A 27,156-nucleotide genomic window follows, 5' to 3' on the forward strand; every position below is an offset into this window, starting at 1 on the left:
GAACTCACAACCCTGGGTTTAGCAGGCTAATGCTCAAACCACTCAGCTATCCGACCCCCAAGTGTCTCAGGCCACTTGTGCTTGTTTGGGTGCCCTTCTGCTTCGCTATTCATTTAGCGGGTGCTTTTTTTAACCTCACAAATATGAGGAACATCAAGCCTGGTTTTGCTGGGGGGGGATCTGTAGCGTGTCTGAGTAGAGGTGTTGCTGGCACAGAGTGCCCAAGGCAAGCAACAGCTGGGTTCGTTGCCCGGTGTGCGTCGCGCCAATGACCACAACGGGGTGGAGAAGCAAAGAGATTTATTTGGAGCTCCAAATAGGGCGCAGGGAGACTGAGCTGTCTCAAATCCTGCCCCAGTGCAGCAGATTCCAGTATACATTTTATACCTTTGCCTACTTCACTACACAAGCTTATGTAACCAATTGCCTGTTGCCCCGTACAATACCGTAGCCAATCAGCTAAAGCAGCCAGTTGTGTTTTTCCTCAGTAGCATTGACCGAGCCTTGCCTTACTTGGTCCTATTTGTTACTGGTTTTTGCTAAACATTTCTGCCTTATCTATCTGTTTCCCAGGCCGAAGCTGGCCTTGACTGGCGAGCCGTGTGCAAACCTGTCTGTTTGTGTGCTAGCTTCCTCAGTGTTATGCAGGATCACAGAGGGTTCAAGGAGCAAAGGGGCCTTGGTGTATCCGGGCCTAGAGCAGGAGGGCTTCCTTGACACTCATGGTCTTCCACCCTCCCGAGTTACCTAGTGTAGTGCCCAGTGTCCCCAACAGAGGTGTATTTGTGAACTCACCTTACCTCAAGTCACGCTGAATCTTTTACAAAACTTTCTCCAATGTGTGTATTAGTCATGAGTTCAATAGGGCATCGGTGTGGAGACAGTTTTGTCAATACAATTATACATCATTCATGGCACACTGATGGTAAAAAAAAAATTTCAAACTATGGTCACCTTTTGGAAACAGGACTAGAGCAAAGCCAACTCACAATGCATGGCATCAGGGTCCATATACATGGCAAAATTCACAGGTTCTCTGACATTGGTGACCAAGCAGACATAACTGGATTCTTAGGCTGCAGCAAAAATGAAGTGTCTGTCTAAAACTTCCTGTCCTTAGTTGCTCAGCTTTCATTCTTTTGTGAGGTTAATTTTACTAGCCCTTCAGTCACCTGAGACTTCCAGGATAAAGGAGATCTGAATTTCTAGTTCTCACTCTCCAGTTCCCTGCTCATGCCCTTCCCTTTTAAAAAATAATAAAATGTTCATTGTTTATACGTCATTAGGAGCAAAAACCAATTTCTTCTTTGCAAGTTAACTTTAAATATTGCTGGAAAAAAACAATTAACACTGGGCACTTACATAAGATTTCCAGTGTCAAGAACGGATTCTGGAGTCTAACGAACACGCATCAATAGAGGAAAAACTAACAGAGTAATGCAGTGGGTTAGGAACATCCCTTCTAGATTTCTGAGGACAGCTTTGGAAAACTCACAGAAAAATCTGTCCCCACATCCCAGGTTTTATCCTGAGCCCAGTTGTTTTGACAATGTTGTGTGAATACTCAAGTACAGGCTACCACACGATCAATAACGCTCAATTATGTATCTCTCCACTGAGTCTTAAAAAATGTCCCAGACAGGGAAAACATGGGGTGGATGACATAGCAAATACAAGGCTTCTTGATGCCATGTTGCACATGGCTTGATGCACATGACCTGTATTTTAATCTTTACAACTACTGATCTGAGTAGCTTAACATGGAATTGTGTGGTTTCTCTCACAGGGTTCAACAAGTTTTATTCCACTAGAGGGCAACTGTTTTACACACACAAATTTTGTGCAAGGGAAAAAAAAAGAAAATAAAACCTTGAGGACTTTTGTTCAAATGCAGTCCAATGGAGTTGCAACCAAATACCATTTTCTTAATTTTGCTAAATTATATTAAGTCACAGAAAGGACAAGTTTAAATATATATTTTTATCTGACTTAATCTGCAGCTTCCTTACTCAACATTACTGTTTAAGTTTCGTTGTGTCATTTTGGAACAGCATAGTACTTTAATGTCTGATTGAATTTTGGGGGAAAGGGATACATAAGAATGGCCATACTGGGTCAGACCAAAGATCCATCTAGCCCAGTATCCAGTCTTCTGACAGTGGCCAATGCCAAGTGCCCCAGAGGGAATGAACAGAACAGGTAATCATCAAGTGATCCATCCCTGTCTAGCAAACGGAGGCTAGGGACACCATCCCTGCCCATCCTGGCTAATAGCCATTGATGGACCTATCCTCCATGAATGTCTCTAGTTCTTTTTTGAACCCTGTTATAGTCTTGGCCTTCACATCCTCTGGCAAGGAGTTCCACAGGCTGACTGCGCATGGTGTGAAAAAATACTTCCTTTTGTTTTAAACCTGCTGTCTATTAATTTCATTTAGTAGCCCCATGTTCTTGTGTTATGAGTAAATAACACTTCCTTATTTACTTTCTCCACACCATCATGATTGTATAGATCTCTATTAGATCCCCACTTAGTTGTCTCTTTTCCAAGCTAAAAAGTCCCAGTCTTATTAATCTTTTCTCATATAGCAGCTGTTCCATACCCCTAATAATTCTTGTTGCCCTTTTCCAATTCCAATACATCTTTTCTGAGATGGAGGCAACCACATCTGCACGCAGTATTCAAGATGTGGGTGTACTATGAATTTATATAGAGGCAATATGATGTTTTCTGTCATTATCTATCCCTTTCTTAATGATTTTCAACATTCTGTTTGCTTTTTTGGCTGCTGCTGCATATTGTGTGGATGTTTTCAGAGAACTATCCACAATGACTCCCAGATCTTTTTCTTGATGGGGTCTAAATTAGCTGTGACCACTCATTTTATATGTATAGTTGGGATTATGTTATCCAGTGTGCATTACTTTGCATTTATCAACATTAAATTTCATCTGCCATTTTGTTGCCCAGTCACCCAGTTTTGGGAGATCCTTTTGTAGCTCTTCACAGTCTGCCTGGGACTTAACTATCTTCAGTAGTTTTGTATCATCTGCAAATTTTACCACCTCACTGTTTATCCCCTTTCCCAGATCATTTATGAAGATGTTGAATAGGACTGGGCCCAGTCCAGACCCTGGGATGACACCACTATTTACCTCTCTCCATTCTGAAAACTGATCATTTATTCCTACCCTTTGTTTCCCATCTTTTAACCAGTTACCAATCCATGAAAGAACCTTCCCTTTTATCCTACAACTTCTTACTTTGCTTAAAGGCCTTTGGTAAGGGACCTTGTCAAAGGCTTTCTGAAAATCTAAATACACTATATTCACTGGATCCCCCTTGTCCACATGCTTGTTGACCCCCTCAAAGAATTCTAGCATACTGGTGAGGCAGGATTTCCCTTTACAAAAACCATGTTGACTATTCCCAACAAATTATGTTCATCTCTGTGTCTGACAGTTTTTTCTTTACTATAGTTTCAACCAGTTTGCCTAGAACTGAAGTCAGGCTTACTGGCCTATAATTGCTGGAGTCACCTCTGGAGCCCTTTTTAAAAACTGGCATCTCATTAGCTGTCCTCGTCATTTGGTACAGAAGCTGATTTAAATGATAGGTTACAGACGACAGTAGTCCTGCAATTTCACATTTGAGTTCCTTCAGAACTCTTGGGTGAATACCAGCTGGTCCTGGTGACTTATTACTGTTTATCAATTTGTTCCAACACCTTTGTTAACACCTCAATCTGGGACAGTTCCTCAGATTTGCGACCTAAAAAGAATGGCTCAGATTTGGGAATCTCCCTCACATCCTCAACCATGAAGACCGCTGCAAAGAATTCATTTAGTGTCTCCACAATGGCCTTATCGTCCTTGAGTGCTCCTTTAGCAGCTCGATCGTACACTCGCTGTTTAGCAGGCTGCCTGCTTCTGATGTAGTTAATTTTTTTGCTGTTACTTTTTGAGACTTTGGCTAGCTGTTCTTCAAATTATTTTTTGGCTTTCCTAATTATATTTTTACACTTCATTTGCCAGAGTTTCTATTTTTCTCATTAGGATTTAACTTCCACTTTTTAAAGGATGCCTTTTTGCCCCTCTCTGCTTCTTTTACTTTGGTGTTTAGCCACGGTGGCACTTTTTTGGTTCTCTTACTGTTTTTTAATTTGGGGTATACATTTAAGTTGAGCCTTGATTATGGTGTCTTTAAAAAGTTTCCATGCAGCTTGCAGGGATTTTACAGAAGCTTGTTTTTATTTGCAATAGTGTGCTGCTACAGACTCGAGTTTACTTGAATATCCATCAGTCCACAACAGAAGGTGAATCTGGATGTTCCACCTCTAGTTGCAGAATATTTAGAGTCCACTTGTCAGTACAATTTGCACTAAATGTCAGACAATGTAGAGATTCTACTTTATTCTCAAGGTTCATTACAGCAGGAGTCTTCACTTACACATATGAACAAAACCCATTGAACTTTGTAATTGACTACCCATTACAAGCATGGTGCCTTTCCACATATTTAAGTGCCCATAAGTAGTTATCTGAGGTTGGCTGTGGCATATTGTGTGTTCTGCTCTTATGAATGATTGAGGAATTATTTGGTTGTACAACACCTAGAGTGTGTTAAAGTGCAAAGAATTCTGCACACTAAGGCTGGAATTGTGATTACACAAAAGGCCCTATCTACATTGCATTGTTGTTTTAATACTGTAATTTGATAGTGCCCATGCAATGCCTTGCATCTACACACAATAGCCACTGGAGGTGTTTTACAAGCATCGTTTGCAATACCTCAGACAATGTCTTTAGTAGCTAGGCCCATCTGAACCAGGTAAGCCTAGAACTGTTTCTTCTAAGAGTGGGCAGAAAGCCACTAGGGTTGCAGTTGCTGAGCTAGTCCTCAATTCCCACAATGCAGTGTCTCATGCTTGGTAGTTACTCTAAAGCTTTTCCTCTCAGGAACAGTTCTGGGTACTATAACTAGTTTTGAAACAATATTTGGTACATCCAGAGTACACCTTACAGCTCATGGAGGGGGAGTTAAGTCTGTGTAGTAAGGCCCTTATATCATCAGCAGGAAGGCTGTAGTGTAGAATTGACATAATTAGGTCAATATAAGCCACCTTATGTCAACCTGTATAGTGTAGAATAGCCGTAAGGGACAGGAGTTTATGTATTAACCAAGTCTGCCTCCCTTCTGCATGCATAAATCCCTTTTGACAGAAGACAATGAAAGTAAAAGGCAGAGCTTTCTGGAGAGCAGGGAGAGGGTGAAAAGTAGAAGACTACTCTTTAGCATTACCCCTCCTGCAGTTCCTGAAGGAATTTCCCACATATTAAATGTTTTTATTTATATATAGTACTGCTCTGCCTTGTGTCCATTTACCATCCTCTTTTCTCACCACAGCTATGGGATATATCCTCATAATAAAGTTGGATTGAACTTCACCTCAGTTTTACACTGAAATCTATTTGTTTATTAAAAATGTAGAAAAATGGTTTTATTCTAAAAGCGGTTACCCTACATTAGTTATTTTAGCCAGAATATTCAAACAGATTCAGCATAAATACAGAAAAGAAACTTTATTACTTGTTTTAAATATTACATGCACTTTCAAAAATTAAAACTCTTTATTTAAACATCTCAATAGCATCTTGTCCATTTGGAGGCAAAGAATACCAAGACAAATATTTTGAAAAGCATTTACAAAAATACATTGCACAAAGTCCTATCTTGCTTCTTTAAAAATAAGTTAGTGTTATTCAAAATATTCCCACCCCAGATCCTAATTCCAATTTATACAGGATAATTCTGATTTATATATTTAACTTATATGAAACACCTGTACATGTTTTATCTAGCTTTTCTGCATAGGCCATTGGTTCTGTTTCTAGCTGAACTAAAACACTCTTTCTATGGAGATTTTTTAAAAACATTTTGAGGACTATTGTGCAACATACAGAAATCTAATTCAGAAAACCAGTCAGCACCATCATTCATCTTTCTGAAAAATGTAACATAGCACATCTGTAATTAAGTTGACCCAATAAAATGCATTACAACAGTAAGATAATTTCTCCACATAAATGTCTTTCAGGAATCTTGTTTATAAAGGGTTTCCAGTAACATTCAGAAATAAAATTACAAAATGAGCCTCTAAGTAAGGAGAGCTGTGCAAGAAGTCTGTTAAAAAAATGCAGTCTGTTAATACAATGCAAGTTCCAATTAAATCAAGTAAGAAAATGCTGTTGAGTCATTGCTCTAACATTCTTCAATGGGTAATGAATCCTCCACTTTAAGGGTATAAAAATGGAAACATTGTCTAAATACAGTGGCATTGAGCGTGGACCTCTTTTGCAAGTTACTTCACTGCAGAATTGTTTTAAATTAAAAGTTAAGTCTATGATGTGGAACCTATTTTCACTTAGTGCTTCCACAGTACAGCACTTATAAAGTGAGCTAGCCCAACTCATCCTGTGCTGAAGAGAAATTTCTGCACACCAAGATTTTGCCTCTACAATTTGAGCTCTGAATTGGTCTTATCAGCAGACCACTAGCCAGACTCTCACCTTGGTATATGAGATAAGCCTACTAAAGATTAGTACACTGAGTGATTATTCTAACAAGCTAAGTCAAAAGGAAACTAGATAGGAAGAAAACTTAAACTAACTGTAGTGGTTTAAAATCAACCCTGGCTTTTACATTAATGCGTGGTTCCATGTTAGAGGAAAGATTTTTATGCCTCTGATGTTTAAACTATTTTTGGTTCCATTCACTTTCCTTGACAGTAACATGTATCTCATTCTGCATCTACTCAGGAAGTCCTTTTGGGCCTAGCAACAAGTTCAAAAGTCATGGTCAACTAAAGGATACATTAGCCACAATTAGTGTTTAAAAGTGTTTATACGTTTTGACATAGGGAGCCAGGGTAATAGAAGTGTGCAGATGGGGCCTGTATTAAAAAACACATTTCTAGCTGCAGAAAGCATATCTTATTTAAAAACTGTACATTCAAATGTAATAAAAATAAATATCACCTATTTGCCAACTTGGCTTTTGAACCAGAGTAGTTTGCATGCAATATTTTTCTCAGAATGGACACATTAAAATATAAAGCTGACTGGCAATTACAAGCTGAGCATCAGAGCAGGTATGAGTTTGTATACAATTCTTCTGGCAGTCGTCTGCATTTTACTGAAAAGGAGTATTGATCCTGCAGTACATGTCACAGATCCTCATCCTTTAAAGATTCCAGTGTTCTAGGTTTTCCAATATATACAAACAGAAAATATACAACAAAAAAGCTGTAGTGTACTAGTTTATTCAGTAGGTTTTCCATGCACTCTGAACCGATACAGACAGGTGTACTCTGTATGGCCCCAATTAGACAAAATTCTTAGCTCCACTATCTGGAATGCATTTTCATTTTTCTCCTGAAAAAACATGAAAAAAAAATCAGACATCACTCACCATTTTATTTTTCTCTGTAGACAACCGATGTTGATCACCGAAAGTTGTTTAAGAGTAGCAGCCAAATCACTACACTGCATACATCATTAATTACTTAAGTAGTTAAATTATATACCCAAAAGGTAATCACAATTTATGGATAGTCTCTTGCAATCTACACAAGCTGTCAAATTTTCATGGTCTTTGCTTGACTTCCCATGGTCTGCTGGAGGTCTAGATGAAGTAGAATAATTCTTAATGCTTTTATTTAAAGGCTTGAAAGCAGGAATAAGATTTTTATAGCAGAATAACTTTTAAAATAAGCCACAGTAACTTTCCAGGTCACAGAGAATTTCAGACGAACAGTGCTACTGTATAGTTTTACTGAGTGAAAGTTACTGATCTAATCCACTGTGTGGTGGGACCAGTTTAACTGTAGTCCAACTGATTTAATATGGATATTGCAAACTTCTGATGCTGAAAAATATTCATCATTATGCATGTTTTATGGAAGGCAAAAATAAAAATGCCAAAATGACCCTTCAATTTCAATGGCGCAAGTCAGGAATAATGCCATTAAGTTATTGCAGTTATCAGTGCAAGAGTTCAATCAGAATCACATTTCAGAACGCTAGCATTTTGCATACTAGCACACGGGTAGTGAAAGGCATCAGCAAATGTATCAAAGCAGCGTTAAAATTAAATTACTGCTACTACTGCAAGAGGCAAAGTCAAGTGGCTTTGGCAACCGCTGTATATTTTCTGTTAATGTGGGCTTACCGTCACTTGAAACATCTGTAGTGACTCTCCTCCTTGATCATAGACGTACTGTCCGAGAAGGGTACCTTCTTCCTGATATTCATCTTCTAGACCCTATCATCAAGAGTTCAGCCTTGATTATTTTTTTTTTCCTTCAAATTTCAGATAATCAGAATGACAAAACTAAGTTTGGTTGCAGTTATAGGGTGTCACATTCTTAACAGGGGAGGGCAGTACAACCACTAATCATCATTGTGGAGAAAATAAGGGTTGTCCAGGAATAATAAGAATGAAAGAAAAGGTGGGACCAGGAAAGGGTGGGATTGAAGAAGACTGGGATGGGTATCAATGCTCACTATTTTACATATTTCATGTCAATTGGAAATAAAAATAGTTTCCAGAAGTCAAAATGGACCATGACTGTGCCATACAGCTGTAGACTACTGTTATGTGACAGTGCCTGAAAGGATTATGATCCATTCCTTTTATGAAGGCGTAAAGTGCTTGGACTTGAAGATCACTTTAGATAATCATCACACAAGTGTAATAAGTTTGATTACTTTGCTTTAATGCACTTCTCTGTAAACTAGATAGGTAAAATAACGGAAGCATTAGAATTTTTAAAAATATGTAGCTTTTATTCATTATTTCTCATTCATAGAACTCCACAAAAGGAGGTACATTTAAGAGCAATAAATGTAAATATTAAAATAGAGGGCTGTTTTACACTAATAACTATTTTAAATTGTGAATAGTTGTTCTACTCAAATTATCCAAACAGAACAAACACATTTAATACCTTAACTTTACCAGAGAAAGACTTACATATACTGAGAAATCCTTAGGAGCACTCGTGATATTTCCTGTTGGTGAAAGAGTTTTTGGTATATGTTCTAACGTAAAGGCTGTTGGGTAGATCATCATAGAAAGTCTAACCACAAGGTATCCCTGTGATCCTTTGAATGCCCAGCAGTTTCCTGGATATATGTCAGGCTAAAGAGGGGGCAGGGGAGAAAAATATTGAACATATTGGTAAAACATTCTAATGAACTGAGTTATTAAAGTTTAGTTTGATTAGGTTATGCCACTGATTATACTTTGTACCCTGTTACATGAAAAACAATTCTGTCTATTTAAGAGAGTTTGGGTCAAATTACCAGATCAAAAAACATTGTTTGCAAGAAGCAGGATATTTCTCCTCTGCAATATCAGCATTAGGGTCAGAAAGTATCAATTCTCATTTTTCTACAATAGCTGAATGGACATTTTCTCGATTCAAAAATTTGAGAGAACATGCACTACAGGTATGATTTAAATTATTCACTGTACAGAAAGACAGAAAACATAACTACCAGATAAGCATTTTCAGTAATGAAAGAATGTTTTATTCTCAAATATGTTTTGCAATGGCTAGTACTTGGTGTTCTGGTGCAAGAGGCTGACAATACAAGTTACAAGTTATTCCTCACCTTTGTTGGGGGAAAAAGCCCTTAATATTATGTATTCAAAGTAGTCTGAAAAAAGTTAGACATAAAGGACAGCACTGAATAGGAGAATAAACCAACTTTGACAGTCAAATTATACCCCCAGATAGCATTACTGTCATACAATATGCCTATAAGTATGCAAGAGTTAAGAATCCAAGAGCAATTTTTGTTGTTGATAGAATCATAAAAATGTAGGGCTGGAAGGGACCTCAAGAAGTCATCAAGTCCAGCCTGCTGTACTGAGGCAGGAACAACTAAATCTAGAGCATCCCTGACAGGGGGTTATCCAACCTGTTCTTAAAAAAAATTAATTACAGGGATTCCACAATCTTCCAGGGAAGCCTCTTCTAGAGCTTAACTACCCTTCTAGTTCCTAATATCGAACCTAAATTTTTCACACTGCGAATTAAGTCAATTATATCTTGTCCTACCATCACTGGACATAGAGAACAATTGACCATACTCCTCTTTATTTCAGCTCTTAACAGATTTGAAGACTCACTGGGTCCCTGTCAGTCTTCTTTTCTCAAAACTAAACATGTCCAGGTTTTTTAACCTTTCCTCACAGGCCAGGTTTTCTAAACCTTTGATAATTTTTGTTGCTTTCTTCTGGACTCTCTTCAATTTGTCCACATCTTTCCTAAAGTGTGGCATCCAGAATAGGACACAATACTCCAGTTGAGGCCTCACCTGGAGCAGGACAATTATCTCCTGTGTCTTAAATATAGCACTCATGTTAACAGAAAAGGAGTACTTGTAGCACCGTAGAGACTTAACAAATTTATTAGAGCATAAGCTTTTGTGAGCAGATACAGACTAACACGGCTGCTACTCTGACTCCTGTTAATATACCCAAGAATGATATTAGCTTTTTTTTTTTTTTTTTGCAACTGCATCACGTTGTAGGTTTATATTCAATTTGTGTTCCACTATAACCCCCAGATCCTTTTCAGCAATACCACCTAGCCAATTATTCCCCATTTTGTAGCTGTGCATGTAATTTTTCCTTCCTAAGTGAAGGTCTTTGCACTTATCTTTACTGAATTTCATCTTAATGAATTCAGATCAATTCTCCAATTTGTCAAGGTTCTTTTGAATTCTATTTCTAGCCTCCAAAACGCGAGCAACTCTGCCCCCCCCTGAGCTTGGTGTCATCTGCAAAGTTTACAAGCATATTTTCCATCCCATTATCCAGGTCATTAAAATGAAAGCACTGAATAGTACTGGAACCAGGACTGACCCCTGCGGAACCCTTCAAGATACACCCTCCCAATTTGACAGTGAACCATTGATAACTCTGATTATGGTCTTACAACCAGTTGTGCACCTTGCTTATAGTAAATTAATCTATACCATGTTTCCCCAGTTTGCTTATGAGAATGTCCTGTGGGACAGCATCAAAAGCCTTACTAAAAATCAAAATACATCACGTCTACTGCTTCCCCCCTATCCACTAGGCCAGAAAACCTGTAGAAGAAAGAAATTAGGTTGGTTTGGCATGATTTGTTCTTGACAAATCCATGCTAACTATTCCTTATAATCCTATTATCCTCTAGGTGCTTACAAATGGATTGTTTATTAATTCGTTCCAGTATCTTTCTAGTTTTGAAGTTAGGCTGACTGATCTCTTCTTATTGCCTTATGTCCCTTATTAGGTGTAACTAATTTTTGTGCCTTACCCTTTTTGACTTTGTCCCCACTATTCTTTTGTGCTCCTCCCTAGCAGTTGGGGTTCTACATAAAACTTATAGCCAGTATTGTCAAAAGCGATTAGTGATCTCCTTGCCGAAATTGATTCTCCCTAAAGCGGCGTAAATTTCATAGGATGTGTGCCCAGAAATTTCTGAAAACCAGGCCTTCTTTCAAATGTTTCAAGCTAGACAACCAAAAAACAGAGGTGTTCAAAACCACTAATGACAGGCCTTGGCCTGTGCTTATTTCTCTCATTTTTAGAGAAAATTCTCCTTGGGCTGGCCCTCTGGACAAGGCCTATGCACCTCCTTAGTCACATTTAAATCCTCCAAATAGGGCTTAAGTGTGATTTAAATGGTGACTAGGCCTTGTGTAGGCTCTCTGCACAGGGTTCTATTCTCAGCAGAAATGAAGTTCCAGATGCATCTTCCATTTCAAGAAAAATTCTGGTATCCAAAGTTTCTTGACCGTGTAGCTTTAAAACACAACTTTCATAGCACAATGGGGTCCTGGTCCATGACTTGGTGCTACAGAAATACAAATAAACAACAGGACTTTAGGTATATTCTGTTTTTCATTACCTGGATTACCACTCTGGGAGACTGAGAGAAATACCACAAAGGAATTCCAAAGAGACTAATTAGAGCTGTTTTGGTCTCGTAGGTCTCAGAACAGCGAGTACTCAGAATGCTGCCACCTCAAAAAGAAGAGTCAGGTTAAAACACAAATAATGAAGTGTTTCCATTTTTCATCAGGTAACTAGTCTTGCTTTCAGTAAAATATTGTTCCAAATTGAACATGCCAGTGATTCTTTTCAAACAAATATTCAAATCCTGTCAAATTCTAGTAACTTTCCTATAAACACTGTTATTTTAATGCAAGTATCCTGTCCCCAGATTAAATAGAGTTTTACATTAAGGAAGCTGTACCCCACTTTTCAAAGAGGAGCACATTTCTCAGAAAATAAGTACTATTTTCAGCTTGAAATGAAACTGTATTTTTGAAAAAGAGGTTTAAAAAACTGAACAGGTATGTGCTTTTTCAGTTAGTTCATGTTCATAATATGTATCCCATACAAAATAGCTATTCTCGCTTAATTATCCCTCAGTATTTTCTTTTAAAGCGTCTTCAAACTTGTGCCATACTTCTTACTTCAAGTATATCAATGTGTTTCCACAGTGCAACCAGGAGTTCAGAGTTAAGTCTGTATGCACTTTTTATGGTGTATACTATTAACATCCAACTCAACAAAATAATACAAAATATACAGTATTCCTATTGTTTGTCAAGCATTGGACACAATTCTCGATTTACTGCAAAAATTGACAACTCAGATTACATTGCTGCAAATAGCAGACTGATCTATTTATAGCTTTTCTGCTATATTTACCTCCAGATTCTAAAGCAAAGTCCACCATACCAGTCTTGTCTTGAGAATAGAGTTTCAATGCATTATTTACAATAATGCGTGCTTGCTACAGATATAAGGGAAGAGAGAGAGTATGGAAAAAGAAAACATGTTTGGTATTAGATATACATGCATTCAACAGTCTTTATTAACTAAGATAGTATAAACACGTAATAAAATTGTACTATATCACAGAATCTTTGGAACCAATATCTTTAAGATACATTAGCCAATTTTTGATGAGTGCCAGTCAGACTATGATCATCACACTAGATCACTCTGAATGGCGTTTCTGTAAGTCTCAGTCTTCTCTCCATTAGGTTATATTTTATTTTTCTTTATACTTTATTCCTCAGCTCCCAAGATAGCATGGTTTGACAGGCATTACAGATCATAAAGGGTAACGGAATTTACTTTATATTTCTTTATTGCAGCCAATGTGGCTACTTGTTTTAGGATAGGAATAATAGTTTTCTAAGTCACAAGACTAGAAAGTCTATTGTAACTACCTAATTAACAATCCACCAGAGGAGACTGCTGACTGAAGCATAAGGCCACATCTACACTACAAATTCTGGTTGATGCAAATTACATCAGCATACAGCTGCCCCATGTTAGTACATTGCTTGTGTATACTTGGCTGCTTGTGTCTGCACTGCATGTACTCAGGAGTGCTTGTGTCAAAGTAGAGTGCAGTGCACCACAGGAAGGCATCCCAGTGTGCCCCACACACTGCCACATAGCTAAAATCTTTTTGGGAAATTTTCGCAATGTGTTGTGAAATAGAAATGAATCATGCAGGGACCTCTGGGAGTGAAAGGTCAAGTTCCTGCATACAACTTTCTCCATCCCATAATGCCATCCATATCCCGTAATCTTCATGCTTTTTTTAAGAATCCAGCAAACCCCCACAACCCTTTTCTGCATCGGCCATCTCTGACAAAAGCATGGAGCCCACGCAGCTCTGCACTGTCCTTATGAATGTTGCAAATACAGGATGCAAGATCTCCTGGTATCTGCAGACCCGGAGAAAGAACTGCAATACTTGGGGACATGACAATTTCTTCAAGGACAGACTGTTAAGGGACAGAGTGAAAAACATTCAAGGCTGCTGGTGGTGTTCACCGAGCAGCTGCAGAAAGTGGAGCGGCCCTTCTGGGCCTGCGAAATGAGCACTGACTGGTGAGATGCATCGCAATGCAGGTATAGGACGAGATGCAGTAGCTGCAGCACTTTCAAATGTCTGCCCCAGCCCTCCAGCGCAGGGACACCAGAATAAGAGCTGCAATGACAGTTAAGAAGCGAATGGCAAGCACACTTGGAAGCTTGCAATGCTGGATTAGTACTGCTCAGTGGGAAATCATTCTGGAGTTAGAAAATTCACACTGGGGGCCGTTAATAGTGTCCTGCTATGCAGGACTGACTCTCAGTACTGTACAGGACACAGTGGATGGATTTGCAGCAGTGGGGTTCCCAAACTGCAGTGGGGCGATACTTGGCATGCATATCCCTATTTTGGGACCAGCCCACCTTGCCACAGAGCACATCCACAGAAAAGGCTTACTTTTCTATGGCTATGCATGTGTTGATGGATCACCAGGGATGCTCCACTGATATAAATGGGCGCTGGTCAGGGAAGGTGTATGACACTCACATCTTTAAGAACACAGGACTGTTCAGAAAGCTGAAAACAGATATTCTTTCCCAACCAGCAAATCATCATTGGCGATACTGAAATCCCTATAACGATACTGGAAGACCCTGCCTACCCCTTGTTCCCATGGTTCACTAAAAGCCACCTTGACAGCACACAGGAAAGATTTAACCACCAGCTCAGTAAAGGACGACAGTGAAAGTGCTTTTGATAGACTGAAGGGACACTGGTGTGTTTACTTCCAATACTGACTTTCGGGGGGGGGGGAAGTATTCCAAAGGTTATAGCAGCTTGCTGTGCCTCGTATAATATCTCTGAGGCAAAGGGGAAAAGCTGCCAGGGTGGAGGTGGAGTGGCTGTCTGCTGAGTTTGAACAGCAAGACATAAGGGCTTAATGTGGAACTATGCGGTTGTAGAAGACTTTGAAAGAGCACTATAATAGTCAGCCACATTAATGCACCATGTTGGTCTGTGCTGAGCCCCCAAACCAGTAGGGCCAGTTAGGAACTGTGTAGTGCTAGTGGTACATTTATACATATGACACTGTCTTTTAGTGAACCTATGAATTACATGCAGCTTGCTGTACATTTATACACTTGACTAGTGTTTTGTTGAATCTGGTGTTTTGTTGAATCTATGAGTTCTGTGGTGCCATAAACTTAAAAGTACTGGGTGCTTGAGTACCACTATGCATTCTGCAGTAGGAGAGGTGAACTAAATTTATTTTTAAAAAAATTATGTATTTTTTTAATAGAAATTTGAGTGACAAAAACAGTGCAAAATAACCAACGTGCATATAATACAGGACAATACAATACAAGCTTCTTACAATATTATTGGAACAGAATTTTAAAATCAGAAAGGCAGCAAACATTTCTGTCCATTTCAGTGCACAAGTGCAGTCTATTCTGGCTACACAAAGCAACTGTGGCTCTCATAGGACAGTGTATGTGAAGCTGTAGTTTTCCTTACTATCCACCAGCATGGAGTGGTAGCAGTAGGGATGGGGCCCAGGATGCCAGGTGAAATGTTGGGGTGCATGGGAAGCTGCCACCATGGAGTTCTCCAGGGACTGCAAAGGGTGGCGAGTTGGTGATTACTGGACTTGTAGGTCAACCAGAGTATGCAGCATTTGTTTTTGCTGCCTGAGAAGCTCTCTCCTTTTCCTGCTGGGATTTCTGGGTCTTTCTCCATTTTCTCCTATCCTCTCTGTCCCTCTCCATGCCATCTGCCACGCTGGCCATACAGGCCTTTTGTTTGCAGACTGATGCATCACTGGCTTGCAGGATCTCACTAGCCCTCTTCTTTCTTCTCCTCAGAGTTCCAGTGGTGTGGAGGGAGCCACAATGGAGCAGCTACAGATGAAACAGAGATATGTATCATTGGATTTACAAAGGAAAGGGAAAGATACAAGTTTCAAAATCCCCTGCCCTTATTCCCATAATTTTTTTAATGACATGCTTATTGACACTTCAGCTTTGGAGTATCTCTGCACAGCACTGCTCTCCAGTCTCAGCCATGGTGTGTATGGCTCAGCAGGGGCAAAGGAGGAGTGTGGGGAGGCAGGCACTAAGATTTTTGGTTGCATGAAACAAAATTTCAATCCCTTTCTCCATGGATACGCGTATAGGACAACGGTGCTAAATACTGGCACTATTTTCAACAGGAGGTGGTGATTTTATATTATCTCACTTCTGAGAGTAACAAAGGCAGAGAGAGCGTCCCAAAGCCACCCGGGTCCATATGCTGCTAGCCTGTTTACTGCAACTGTGCCAGCAGAACTCCTTACGGAGGTGTGTGGGTAAGTGTCCTACGGTGGAGGAATAACAAAGTCAGCCATCCCTAGAAACCTTTGGGGGATAACTGCAGAGTACATTCATGAAAGTGTCAGAAATTTCTCAGGAGGATGCAAGGGACACCTCTATGTACATAAACTGCTCCCTCTCTCCTCCCACCCCCACCTAACCGAACAGGGGAGTGAAATGCAGATACCAACTCTACCTCTGTTTGTTGTACTGCTCTCTCTTCTCAGAAGAGTCAAACAATGAAAATAATAGATGCCTATGCCTTGTTTACTTGGGGATGGGTTGGTCTCCATCTTTACGTTTAAACACTAAGGGAAAATGCACACACTTACCCAAGGTTTCTTTCCCTTCACCACGTTCATCGGTGCTTTGCTGATGGGACTGGCCAGACTGACGTGGAGTCTTGAACAGGTCCTGGCTCATGACATAGCTGGACCCCCAGCCCTGCCATGTCTCCCAACTCCTCCTCATTGTTCACAGACTGGGTCTCTGTCTCAGGCTCCTCTGAGGTATTTACAGTGGTCTGCAGGATGCTGGTGGGAACTCTGCCAACCCTGACATGCAGCTTATTGTAAAAGCAGGAGATCTGTGGCTCGGCACCAGATCAAATGTTGGCCTTCCTGGCCTTGTGGTATGCCTGTTACAGTTCTTTCGCTTTCATGTGGCACTGCTGGTGATCCCTGTCATATGCCGTCGCCTGCATCCCCCATGCAATTATTTCACAGATGTCCATGTTTCTGTAGCTGTTCCATAGCTGTGTTTGAAAAACCTCTTCTTCCCACAGGCCCAGGAGATCTAATACCTCGTCTACTCCAGACAGAAGCAAGTCTAATGCACGGAGCTGACACGGTTGGTAGGGCAGTTACACATAATAAGGGAGAACTGCTAGATGTGCTTGCCAAGCGGGGCAATCAGGAAAAGGCATTTCAAAAATAAAGTGGGGTTTTGTAAGTGGGAAGGTAGATTCCAGTCTCTGTAACCCCTGGACAGTGGAGTTCACTGTGGGTCCAGGGCAGTCACTATCAGGCATTGTGAGAAAGCTATTGGAGTACTGTTAGGATTGACATATGTTACGCAGTGTCTACACTCGCACTGCATCAACTCAGTAAGTCAACCGTGGCTCAATGCCATTCATGGAGGTGGATTTATGGCGTCGTCGTTTTAACAGAGCATTTACATCAGCTGGAGACAAATTTGGGCATAGATGCAAATTGGCTGATGCAAAGTGACTTACATCAACCTAACTTTGTAGTGTAGACCAGGCCGAAGTTGTATCACCACAAAAAATATATATAAGGATGTTATTTTTGGGCAACACGTGCACCCAAACAGTGCTGTCCACAATCAAAAGCTATAAGATTTTATTTAAACTGCTACTGAAACAGTGGAAAACCAAAGTGAAACCTTTGACAGCTCTTTAGATATTATATGAAGCACAATTTCAATGCATTTTAGATTATTTTTCTTAACTGCCATTAAACTTCTAAACTATCTCCCTCAAACTTCCTATTTGAAACCAATTTCATTAACTTGTTATATTTAGACATGACAAACTATGTACTGTAATAAAATCCTTTAAAAACAACTTTTACCCTAAGTAACAATAGCTATCAACTTATGAACCAAACTTTTCAACATTTATTTTAGAATGCTTACCGCTTCTGTGATGCCAGAAATCACTGCATTATTTACTGCACTTGTTACTACTTCAGAGGTTGGCTTTTGGTTTGTAATAGACATGTGGAGAGTAATATTCTTGAGGATTTGCAGCTCTAGATCTTGTAACAAAACCTGCAGATCGCTCTTGCTCACAAATTTGGATGCTAGCCATTGGAGTAGTGATTCAGAAAAGTCTTCTTGTCGGTCACCGAAAAACATAAGTTTGACAGATTCTTTGACCTGGGCATCTACCTAGTAAAATCCATCAATAAGTAACAGTTACTATTTGGATACTCTTTCAAAATAATTTAATCCTCAAATCATTTGAAGTCATAAAATGAACAGTTGTGTAACCGGTACACTTAAATCCTTAAGTTTTTCAGAGCTGCAAATAAATGTAGCTTTCATATATCTCCATCTTTGTAAAGCACTTCAGTAAAAACTCCTCCATTGGCATAGCATGCCTTCGGGTAGCGGGTGGGAGAGGAATCTTGTAACACAGGAGATGAACTCTGGGAACAACTGGTGGGATGGGGAGAGAAGAACCTAAAAGAGTCTAACACACACCCTGCCTTGCCAAACTACTGCCAAGTTATTAGGTATGTTAAACTTTTCTGGTTATAGCAATGTCAGTTTCTTGTGTGTGCGCGCCTCACCATTATTCAGTACTGCAAGCACATCTGACATGGTGACAGTTAAGATTAAGTTGACAAAAGAATACTTCACAACATCACTACATTTGTCACCTTATTTTAATCCCAATAAGTAGATGGAGTTACTGAGGACTTCAAGAAGCTATTCAGAGGCTGAGTAAATACGTAGCCAGAGAATATGTGAAAGACATTCCTTTTCACAAAAGAAGTTGGCAGACAAATTAAGATACACACAGAATGACCTATCAAAATAAATCATCAAAATTACCTGAAATGACAAACAAAAAGAATATACTAGACCCTTCTTCTACATGCAGAACCATAAATTAGATCAAACAGATATGAGAAAATACTGCCACCTAATCAGCCCTCTCTGCTCCACAAATATTATCTTCTTCCTGTACTCCGACTGAAACCACCACCACCACTACCCCCCGCACCCCTCTGGAATTAACAGTGTAAGATACAAATGTGAAAAGGTCCTTAATCTGAAGAAACAGATTAATAGTTTAGTAAATGATCTGAGGTAAAAATATCGAGAACAAACAAAAACATAACACTGAATTAGACAAAAGAAATATGGAAGTCTGTGAATAAAGAATTCCGAACTTCCCTTTTAAAATCAAAAGTAGAGAGAGTCAGGCTAAGTTAACGCAAGAAACCATTTCAGGAACTGTGCATTAAACCCGGAGACAAGTTATGTATTGTAGGTTGTATTTTGTTGCTAAAGCTGTTTGGTCATCTTGAGAGAAAAAACTCTACACATCTATATGAAATCCAGATTGCTCAACAACTCAAAAAGCTAAGGAGATCCAAACTAGTCACTTGATCTGACAGTGAAATAAATGTCTTACAAATTGCTAGCAAACTATGTGCAATTTACATCTTCAGGGCTCAGATACACTTTATAATCTTTTATGCTGGCCGCTAGGATTCCTTAAAGGAGGCACCATAAAGGCCAACGCAAAGGAAGTGCTAAGTGCATGCAGCCAGGCTGAAATGTTTTTTCTGAAATACAGGGCTTGACTTCAACAAGAACACATATGAAGATTGATGAATATTTCACAAGTGTGGGTTCACAGGTGCATTAACCACATGTTCTTCAATTTTATATCTCATAAGTAGCCAGACAAGTTTTTAACACTTCCAATGTTATATCAATTATTTTGAGATGAACTCCACTGTCAATGGAATAGGAGCCTAGATTCTGATGAAGGAGATCATGTGCTTGAGAGCGACCAAATGAGTAAGTATTTAATGGCCTTTTAATAACTATGGAATAGACATCACAAATCCACATTACCCCCTGATGTCAGTTCTCTCATGTTGTTCCAATTTACAATTACAGATTTAATGCTGCAAATGAAGAAAGAGGTGCTATATTTGTACATTACTTAAACCAATTCAGTTGAACTATTGCTTTACAACCATATTTTATTGCATTTCTGTATTTGTACAAATTAGCTGGACACAGAAAAACATATACCAATTACTACATTAGAGTATATACTATACACAAAACCAGTGTAATATATTTACTCTCTGTGCTTTTAGTTCCATTTAAGATTTAGGTTTATCCCTTGTTATGTATAAGTGTCTAGTAAGATTAGTACTTGCTACCTCAAAAATCAGTATTACTATTAAAATTAGCATACCGTTGTCTTTTGAAAGTGTTTTATTCAGTGTAATCAAACAAATATGGAGTATATTTCCTGTGGAGACTCCACTGAAAATTGCAAGAGAGTTTTATAGTGATACAACTGTAGAACTTACCTTTTCATGAATCATATCTACTTTCTCACAGCTGGTCTTCAAGTCTTGTGGAGTTAACAGTTCTGATTTCATGTGAGCCAACTCTAGTTCTAGTTGTTTAACCTTGGATAAAAGGTGCTGGTTTTGCTCATCACTTCCACTGGTAAACCCGAAAAGAGTCATAATTTAAGAGCAAGAGGTCAGAACAAATCGCACAACTTAAAATTCAATCAAATATTTGACAGAATAAGACATTTGTCTAATACATAGAGTGAACAACTTCACGGTAAAACCAAAAATAGACTTCGTGACCCTACTAATGCATGTCCTTTCAAATTAATATTTATTTGTTTAAAGATAGTCATACTAAATATCTGTTTTAAATCAATATATTCTGAAGTGTTGATCCAAACTTGAATTATATCTCTATGGGATTTTACTTAGTTGGGAATGCAATATTAGGACATAGGTAGGTTTGTGGGATTCTGTAAGGTTTCTGTAGAACCAGAGTTGAGGTCTTTTTACATGAATTTGCCATATTATTTTAGTGGAGTATACAGTATTTGATCTCCATTAACTAGTTTAAAACTCAGCATCTAAATTATAGTATGGCTAAGTCAGGCCTCCAAGAAGTATTTCAAAACAATACAAAATCAATGGGAATTATATGATAAGGGAAAATCGATCAACTATATCATTTTAAAGCTATTTTATTAGTTGAATTATTATTTAAAATGATGTACAGTCAGTTCTAGCACACCATTTCTGTAGCCTATAGGACTAACCTGCTTGCTTACTTACTTGCATCTCTCTCTCTTTTCTTATAGTTTCAGTTTTGGTTTATTGTAATAGGTTGTAATTGTAATTATAGTTTTGGTTTATTGTAATAGGTTTATGGATTTATATTAAAGTAAGTTTGGCTGTAATGCAAGAGACCTACAGGCCACATCCTGTATGTTAAGCTTAGGCAAAGTCAGCATATCTATATTAAAACCTTTTACCCAGAAAGCAAAGTTGACCTATATCTTGTTACCTAAATAGATAAGTATCCACGCATGTGTCTTGGACCTTTTATCTAGACCAACAGACAATGGAAGAATGGCATAGGGGGGTTTTCAGTGTTGTACCCACAGACTTAATAGGTACACCACAAGAAAACGTATATGCATATATACGGGTCATCAATACGCACAAACATACTAGCCTATGGAGTAAGAGTAACCTAACATTTTGTGGCTGAGGAATGAAATTTGGGCATAGGAGGAAGGATTTCTGGCACTTGTGACCTATAAAAGAGGTGACCCACCTCGCTAGAGTATTCTCACTTACTCTGTCTTACTTACACTCACTCTGTTCTATCTACTATGACTACTACTATTAGTAGGCTATACTTGTTCTTCTTAAACTTTAAGTTTCAAGGGAACTAGGCTAAGCTTGGTCTCCCTAAGTTTTATTCTTAATTTGTTTATTAGGTTTTGAGTTTAAGTTAGTCAAGTAAACCCTAAGTTAGTTTTGATAGCTCTTAGTATTAGTTTCTTCTAAGCACTGCATCTCACATTGAAGAACTGAAAAACCTGAACCGCAAGGCTGGTCCTGTGTCTCTTACCACCAGGTTATTGAGGAAGGGTCTGAGTATATTAACCAAAGCTTTGTTGCATATAATACTATATCATCATATGTATCTTTTGAATAGCAGTAATGCAATTGTAACTTTGTAACTCTGATTATTTTACCACTGAATTACTATTTCACTGATTTTAATAAAAAGTCTTTACGAATATATCTGTCTCAGTGTGAGCTTCCTGTCATACCCCTGAGGGTCCTTTGTAAATTCTGTGGAGCCTGATTTGGGACAATAACTTATCTTCTGATCAAACAGACTGGGGAGTCTAAAATCCATAGTATTAATATCAATCATTATTATTAATATTAATTGAATTCAATTAAATAAAATAAAAATTTAATTGATAAATTAATATTATTAGGACACCCTAAATCAGGCTACACTTCTTCTCAAACTAGTTCTGTCCTAGTAGCATGTGATTCAAAAATAGAAATTAAGATGATTGACAAACTGAATGTAGATGAAATTAAGATGGTACACAGATTGAATTTACGTGAGTCCCTTGGAATCAGAACTGGTCTCAGCACATTTTCTTTAAGCATACTGCTTAACACTTAGTAAGTGGCCTCTGAGGAAATTCCAAAAATCTTCACTCTTGGGAGCTGTCAGGAATTTTTTGTTAAGATGTTTGTCGGAAAATGCCAATTACTCAAAACCGAAGCTTTTTGTGGAAATGTGTTAATTTTCACAAAATTTTTGTCAGGAAAAACTTCTCAGATCTAGGATGGAAATTCTAGCCAAAAAACAAGAGACACCCACCCCACATTAGTCAGTACCCTAGTGGTTTTGACACTCATCTAGGATGTTGGCTCCTCAGCTTCAAGTTCCTATTGTTCCCGATTCAGAACAGGGACTCGTATACGGGTTTCCCACATCACAGGTTAGTGTCCAAACCACTGCTTTACAGTCAGTCTCTCTTTGCCTCAATATTATTCATACAGAGTGGAAAAGCTCCAACAGAAGAGATTTGGGAGAGGTTGGTCAGGATCTTATTTTTTTTCCAAAGGCCATGGCTTCATCCCAATGCAGAATGAAACCAAATGCCAAAACCCTCAGATTTTTTTCTGCCAAATACAATTATTTTTTTCCGGCCAGCCCCACTCACCCTCTTAGAGTGGTAGTGAATTTATGCCTCATACCGTTCTAGAGAAATAAGGTGCTTAAATAATGGTCAGATATTGGGGGTAGGATATGGGACTGTTCAGAGTTCAGAGCTGGTCTTCTTGCACGGATGTCTAGAATCTCCACCAAAACCTATTATAAAAAGGTAACACTCATGCTGACAAACACTTCAACAAAACTTTAAAAACCACTCAACTGATACACAACAGGCATTAGAAAAGGATAGTTACCATTGTAGTTCAGTGAACGATTCCTACCACCATCAATTAGTATCAGGATTCAAAATGCAACATATTAGACATAGACAGTAGTCATACCTCACTGTTCTTGTTTGGGTTAGTTCAAGTTCCTTCTGGATGTCCTGATAGATATGAAAAATCTGTTTTGAGAAGTGCATTCTTTAACTTCAAGATTGCAAATAAGGATAATTGCCACATGAAGAGGACATGCTTGGTCAGCACCCATAAAAGATTACATTCCTAAATAATTTAGTTTAATGTTTCTGTACATGCATTTGTATAAATCATTCTATGCCAAATTACCTGCTTTATTGATCAGAATCTGATGAAGAGTGATTTTTTTTTTTTTAAAAAAAGCTACAAACACCCCTCACCAAAAAGACAGCTAGTACAGATCAATAGGACTATTAAAAATGCAGTGGCCCAGTTCATTGGCACAAGCTGCCATGAAAGAGATCAGAGATAGATTCCTAGGTTTGGATCTCTAGTTGGCAGGGACCTAAATGTTTTCTTCCCTGTATGAGGGAATGGGAGTACAAATCATCAGGTACTACTCTGCAAAGATCCCACATAGCTAATCTAACATGTTGGGCTCTCCTTTGTTACAGGACAGTTACCTGTAAGTGTGGCTTTGGAAGGGGAAGGGTGTAAATGAGGTGAAAGATCTCCAGAGATATCTGCTCCCATCCCTGTACAGGGTGAAGCAGCATTCACATAGAGATCTACATTTGGGGACACCAGTACTGATCCTAGGTATGAAACTTTCAGGAACATGCAAGAGAGATCTCAGAACTCTTGCTCATACAGCACAGAAAACAAAGCACCAGACACTGGGACCTCAAACAGGTTTTGGCACTAGTCCAGCCTGTGCCAATACAAAGAGACCTGTACTTATAAGTAAAGCTAAGATTAGGTCACAGAAGTCACGGAATCTTGGACATTTTCTGCTTCAGCCTTGTGGAAGTTAAATAAATGTATTATGCTAATGAAAGAATTAGGCTGTGTCTTCACATCACAGTTCGCTCAAGTTATAACGTAAGTGTTACCCCTAACTCAACTCCTGTCCACATACAAAAAATCTTTAATTTGAGTTAAATAATGCTTTAAGCAAGCTGGCTGGCCCGTTGGGGGTGGGTTGACGCTTGAGTGATGCTGATGCTCAAGCTAGTAACACAGCGGGAATGCAACATTTTAAATAACTCCTCAGAAACTAATCCAGTCACTCTGCTAATCCAGTCATTCTGTGCTGACAATCAAATCACCCTGTGTAACTCCCGAGGGTTGTTCTGAAGAGAGGTTGCCCTCACTGGAGTGTACTCAAGCTAACTGTTGCAGTGAAGACAAGCTCTTTAGGGCATGGCTACACTTGGAGATGTAGAGCGCTTTGAGTTAAACGAGCCTTCGTAGAGCGCAGTAGGGAAAGCACTGCAATCTGGCCACACTGACAGCTACAAGCACACTGGTGTGGCCACATTAGCAGCTCTTGCAACGGCCACAGAGAGCAGTCCATTGTGGTAGCTATCTGAGCATGCAAGTGGCTGCAACGTGCTTTTCAAATGGGGGGAGGAGGAGTGATGTGGGGGGAGAGAGAGTGGGTTTGGGGGGTGGGGGGCTGAGAGCATGTCAGTGCTCTACATGCCTTGCCAGTGTGGACGGGTAGTGAGCTAGGGCGCCAAGGGGCTGCTTTAATGCGCTCTAACTCGCAAGTGTAGTCAATCCCTTAGAGTGGGGCTGACCATTCAAGTTTCATTTTCCAGAGCAAGTGAAAGGCAGTAGGACCAAACAATTTTACTTGTGAACCTGCTGCATTAAAATGAATACCAGTTTTTAAAATCTGAATTCAGTTATTTGAGGGGTTTTTTAAAATGTTTTTACTTTGACAGTCACTTTAGATGTGCAAACATGAAACAATTTCAGCTTCCTGCACCTGCAGACAGAAACCTGTGTCTTCAGCCTCTCCAGAAACAAGAGGTGGCAATTTTAAAGAAAGTTTGGGCACTGCAGACTTAAACTTGATAACTGGAGTGGTACAAGATAGATATTGGGAAAAGTTTACTAAGCAACATTTCTATAGTTGACTGAAGTTTACTCCATTTAATTTGTAAAGAGGCTATGCTTTGGACTCACTATATGTAGGTAGGAAGGCAAGAGCCTTTCAGTACCTCAGATTTTGCAGAAAGTTTTCCAATAAAGTCTTCCAGTGTCAAAATGCGCAATTCATGTTCTTGGTGTAAAGCCAGAAGATCAGTCTTAAAAACAGGAAAAAAATGTTCTACTTATTGAGAACAAAAATAGTCAAATTGCTATTAGTATCTTTAGTAAAATCATTACTTTCATGTTGTGATCATGCCAGATACTTTGTGCACACAAACCAAGGATTAAATATGTTTGAAAAATGCTTAAGTCATTTCAGTCCAATTGATTTTTGATGCCAAGCTGTGCTACGTTAGACTAGCCATTTGGAGATAGCCCTCCGAGATCAAGAACACGAGACGGGGGCAGGCAGTACTGCTGACAAAACTACATGATGCTTACTGCTTGCCAGTTGGTGGGGCAATATCAGCAGAAATCTTGAGTTACAGATGCTAGCATCAAAGCTAGAGCCTAATACCAAATTGGGCAGCCAATTAATTAAAGGGAATATGGGCTAGTAAAAGCACTTTTTGTGGAAAAACACAGTTTGTCAGATTAAGATTTGAACTCTTATGTAGGCTATTACTTAGTAGCCTACCCAACTCGTTTCCTGTAGTGTTTCTGGTTTTGTACTGAAAGTTAACTGTGACATGAAACATTAGATGAGACTTTTCCTAAAGATTTAGGACAGTGATTCTCAACCCACGGGCCACTTGCAGCCCAATCAGCACACAGCTGCAGCCCACGGGACAGCCTCACAGCCATACACGTAATATATATTGTATAGATGTGGCCCACATAACAGAGAGCTGCCTATGCAGCCCACAATGGTAAATGGGTTGAGAACCACTGATTTAGGAGCTCGAATCCCACTGAAAGTCAATTAAATTAATGATCCTAAATAACTTAGGCATTATAGGAAATTCAATCCATCACCTTATGATATTAACAGAGGGTCAGAGTGGAAGAAAGAGTTGAAGGAAAGAAGTTTATTAGTAGTACGCTATAATAAATACTGTCCCTAGCATCAAAAGGTTTATACACATTTATATTCAGAATGAAAAGTATAAAACGTGTTTACAAATACAGCCTACTCTAAGCATTTGACTTTTCATAAGTGACAAACCCTATCATCCAATTGTGGCCTTCTTTCTTATTTCCGGTGCCATAATTTTACACTTATGTTATAATTACTATTTTTGTTACAAAAGTTAGGTAGTGCAAGTTAAACAGAGCTCTCTCTCTTCCCCCTTCCTCACATCCTAAAGACATCCAGCATCTGTTTTAGTGCCTCTTGCCTAAAGAGCAAGATTCAGGAGTTGCTGAAAGCCTTAGATCTGGTACATGGCAGGTCATGATATTGGGCTACCATCCACAGCCTTTTTTGTTGGTTAAAAAAAGAAAAACTGGAAGTTAGTTTCAAACTCTTCAAGGATTGGTACGCGAGTACTCCCTGTTTTAGGAATGATTTATTAAAGCATCAACTCAAATAAGTGCATTGACTGCAAGGGGGTATACATTAGACTGGAGAAGGGGATGGCTGAAAATGCAAATATTCTGATTTATAACCCAACACAAGAAGTATAGCAAATTATAATTAAAAGTTGCTAGACTATTTCACTGATGTAGGCCTTAAAAAACAAAGAAAGGAAATAAGCAGTTAAGTAATTTCACACTCCAGCTACACTCAAATTCTCATTCGCAGCTTCAACTACCTCT

The 27,156-nt window shown here is 39.0% G+C and overlaps 1 protein-coding gene across 5 annotated transcripts in view; it reads right to left on the minus strand.

The window, feature by feature from the left end:
• Nucleotides 1–5,595: 5,595 nt before the first annotated feature.
• The window catches only part of SUN1 (Sad1 and UNC84 domain containing 1), a 56,443-nt gene continuing 34,882 nt past the window's right edge, over nucleotides 5,596–27,156 (minus strand). For 2 of the 5 annotated variants that reach the window (XM_074965247.1, XM_074965246.1), the window contains 9 exons: nucleotides 25,467–25,553; nucleotides 23,383–23,426; nucleotides 20,341–20,479; nucleotides 17,912–18,166; nucleotides 12,779–12,863; nucleotides 11,970–12,085; nucleotides 9,035–9,202; nucleotides 8,231–8,323; nucleotides 5,597–7,434 (listed from right to left, as the gene is read on the minus strand). In XM_074965247.1, coding sequence (XP_074821348.1) covers nucleotides 7,321–7,434; nucleotides 8,231–8,323; nucleotides 9,035–9,202; nucleotides 11,970–12,085; nucleotides 12,779–12,863; nucleotides 17,912–18,166; nucleotides 20,341–20,479; nucleotides 23,383–23,426; nucleotides 25,467–25,553 — 1,101 coding nt within the window. In that variant the 3' untranslated portion in view covers nucleotides 5,597–7,320. Of the gene's footprint in view, nucleotides 7,435–8,230; nucleotides 8,324–9,034; nucleotides 9,203–11,969; nucleotides 12,086–12,778; nucleotides 12,864–17,911; nucleotides 18,167–20,340; nucleotides 20,480–23,382; nucleotides 23,427–25,466; nucleotides 25,554–27,156 lie in introns of all 5 variants that reach the window. The other 3 variants (XM_074965249.1, XM_074965248.1, XM_074965245.1) reach the window with 2 other exon arrangements.

Source organism: Natator depressus, chromosome 10, assembly GCF_965152275.1.
Source record: "Natator depressus isolate rNatDep1 chromosome 10, rNatDep2.hap1, whole genome shotgun sequence".
In the NCBI taxonomy this organism is placed as follows: Eukaryota; Metazoa; Chordata; order Testudines; family Cheloniidae; genus Natator; species Natator depressus.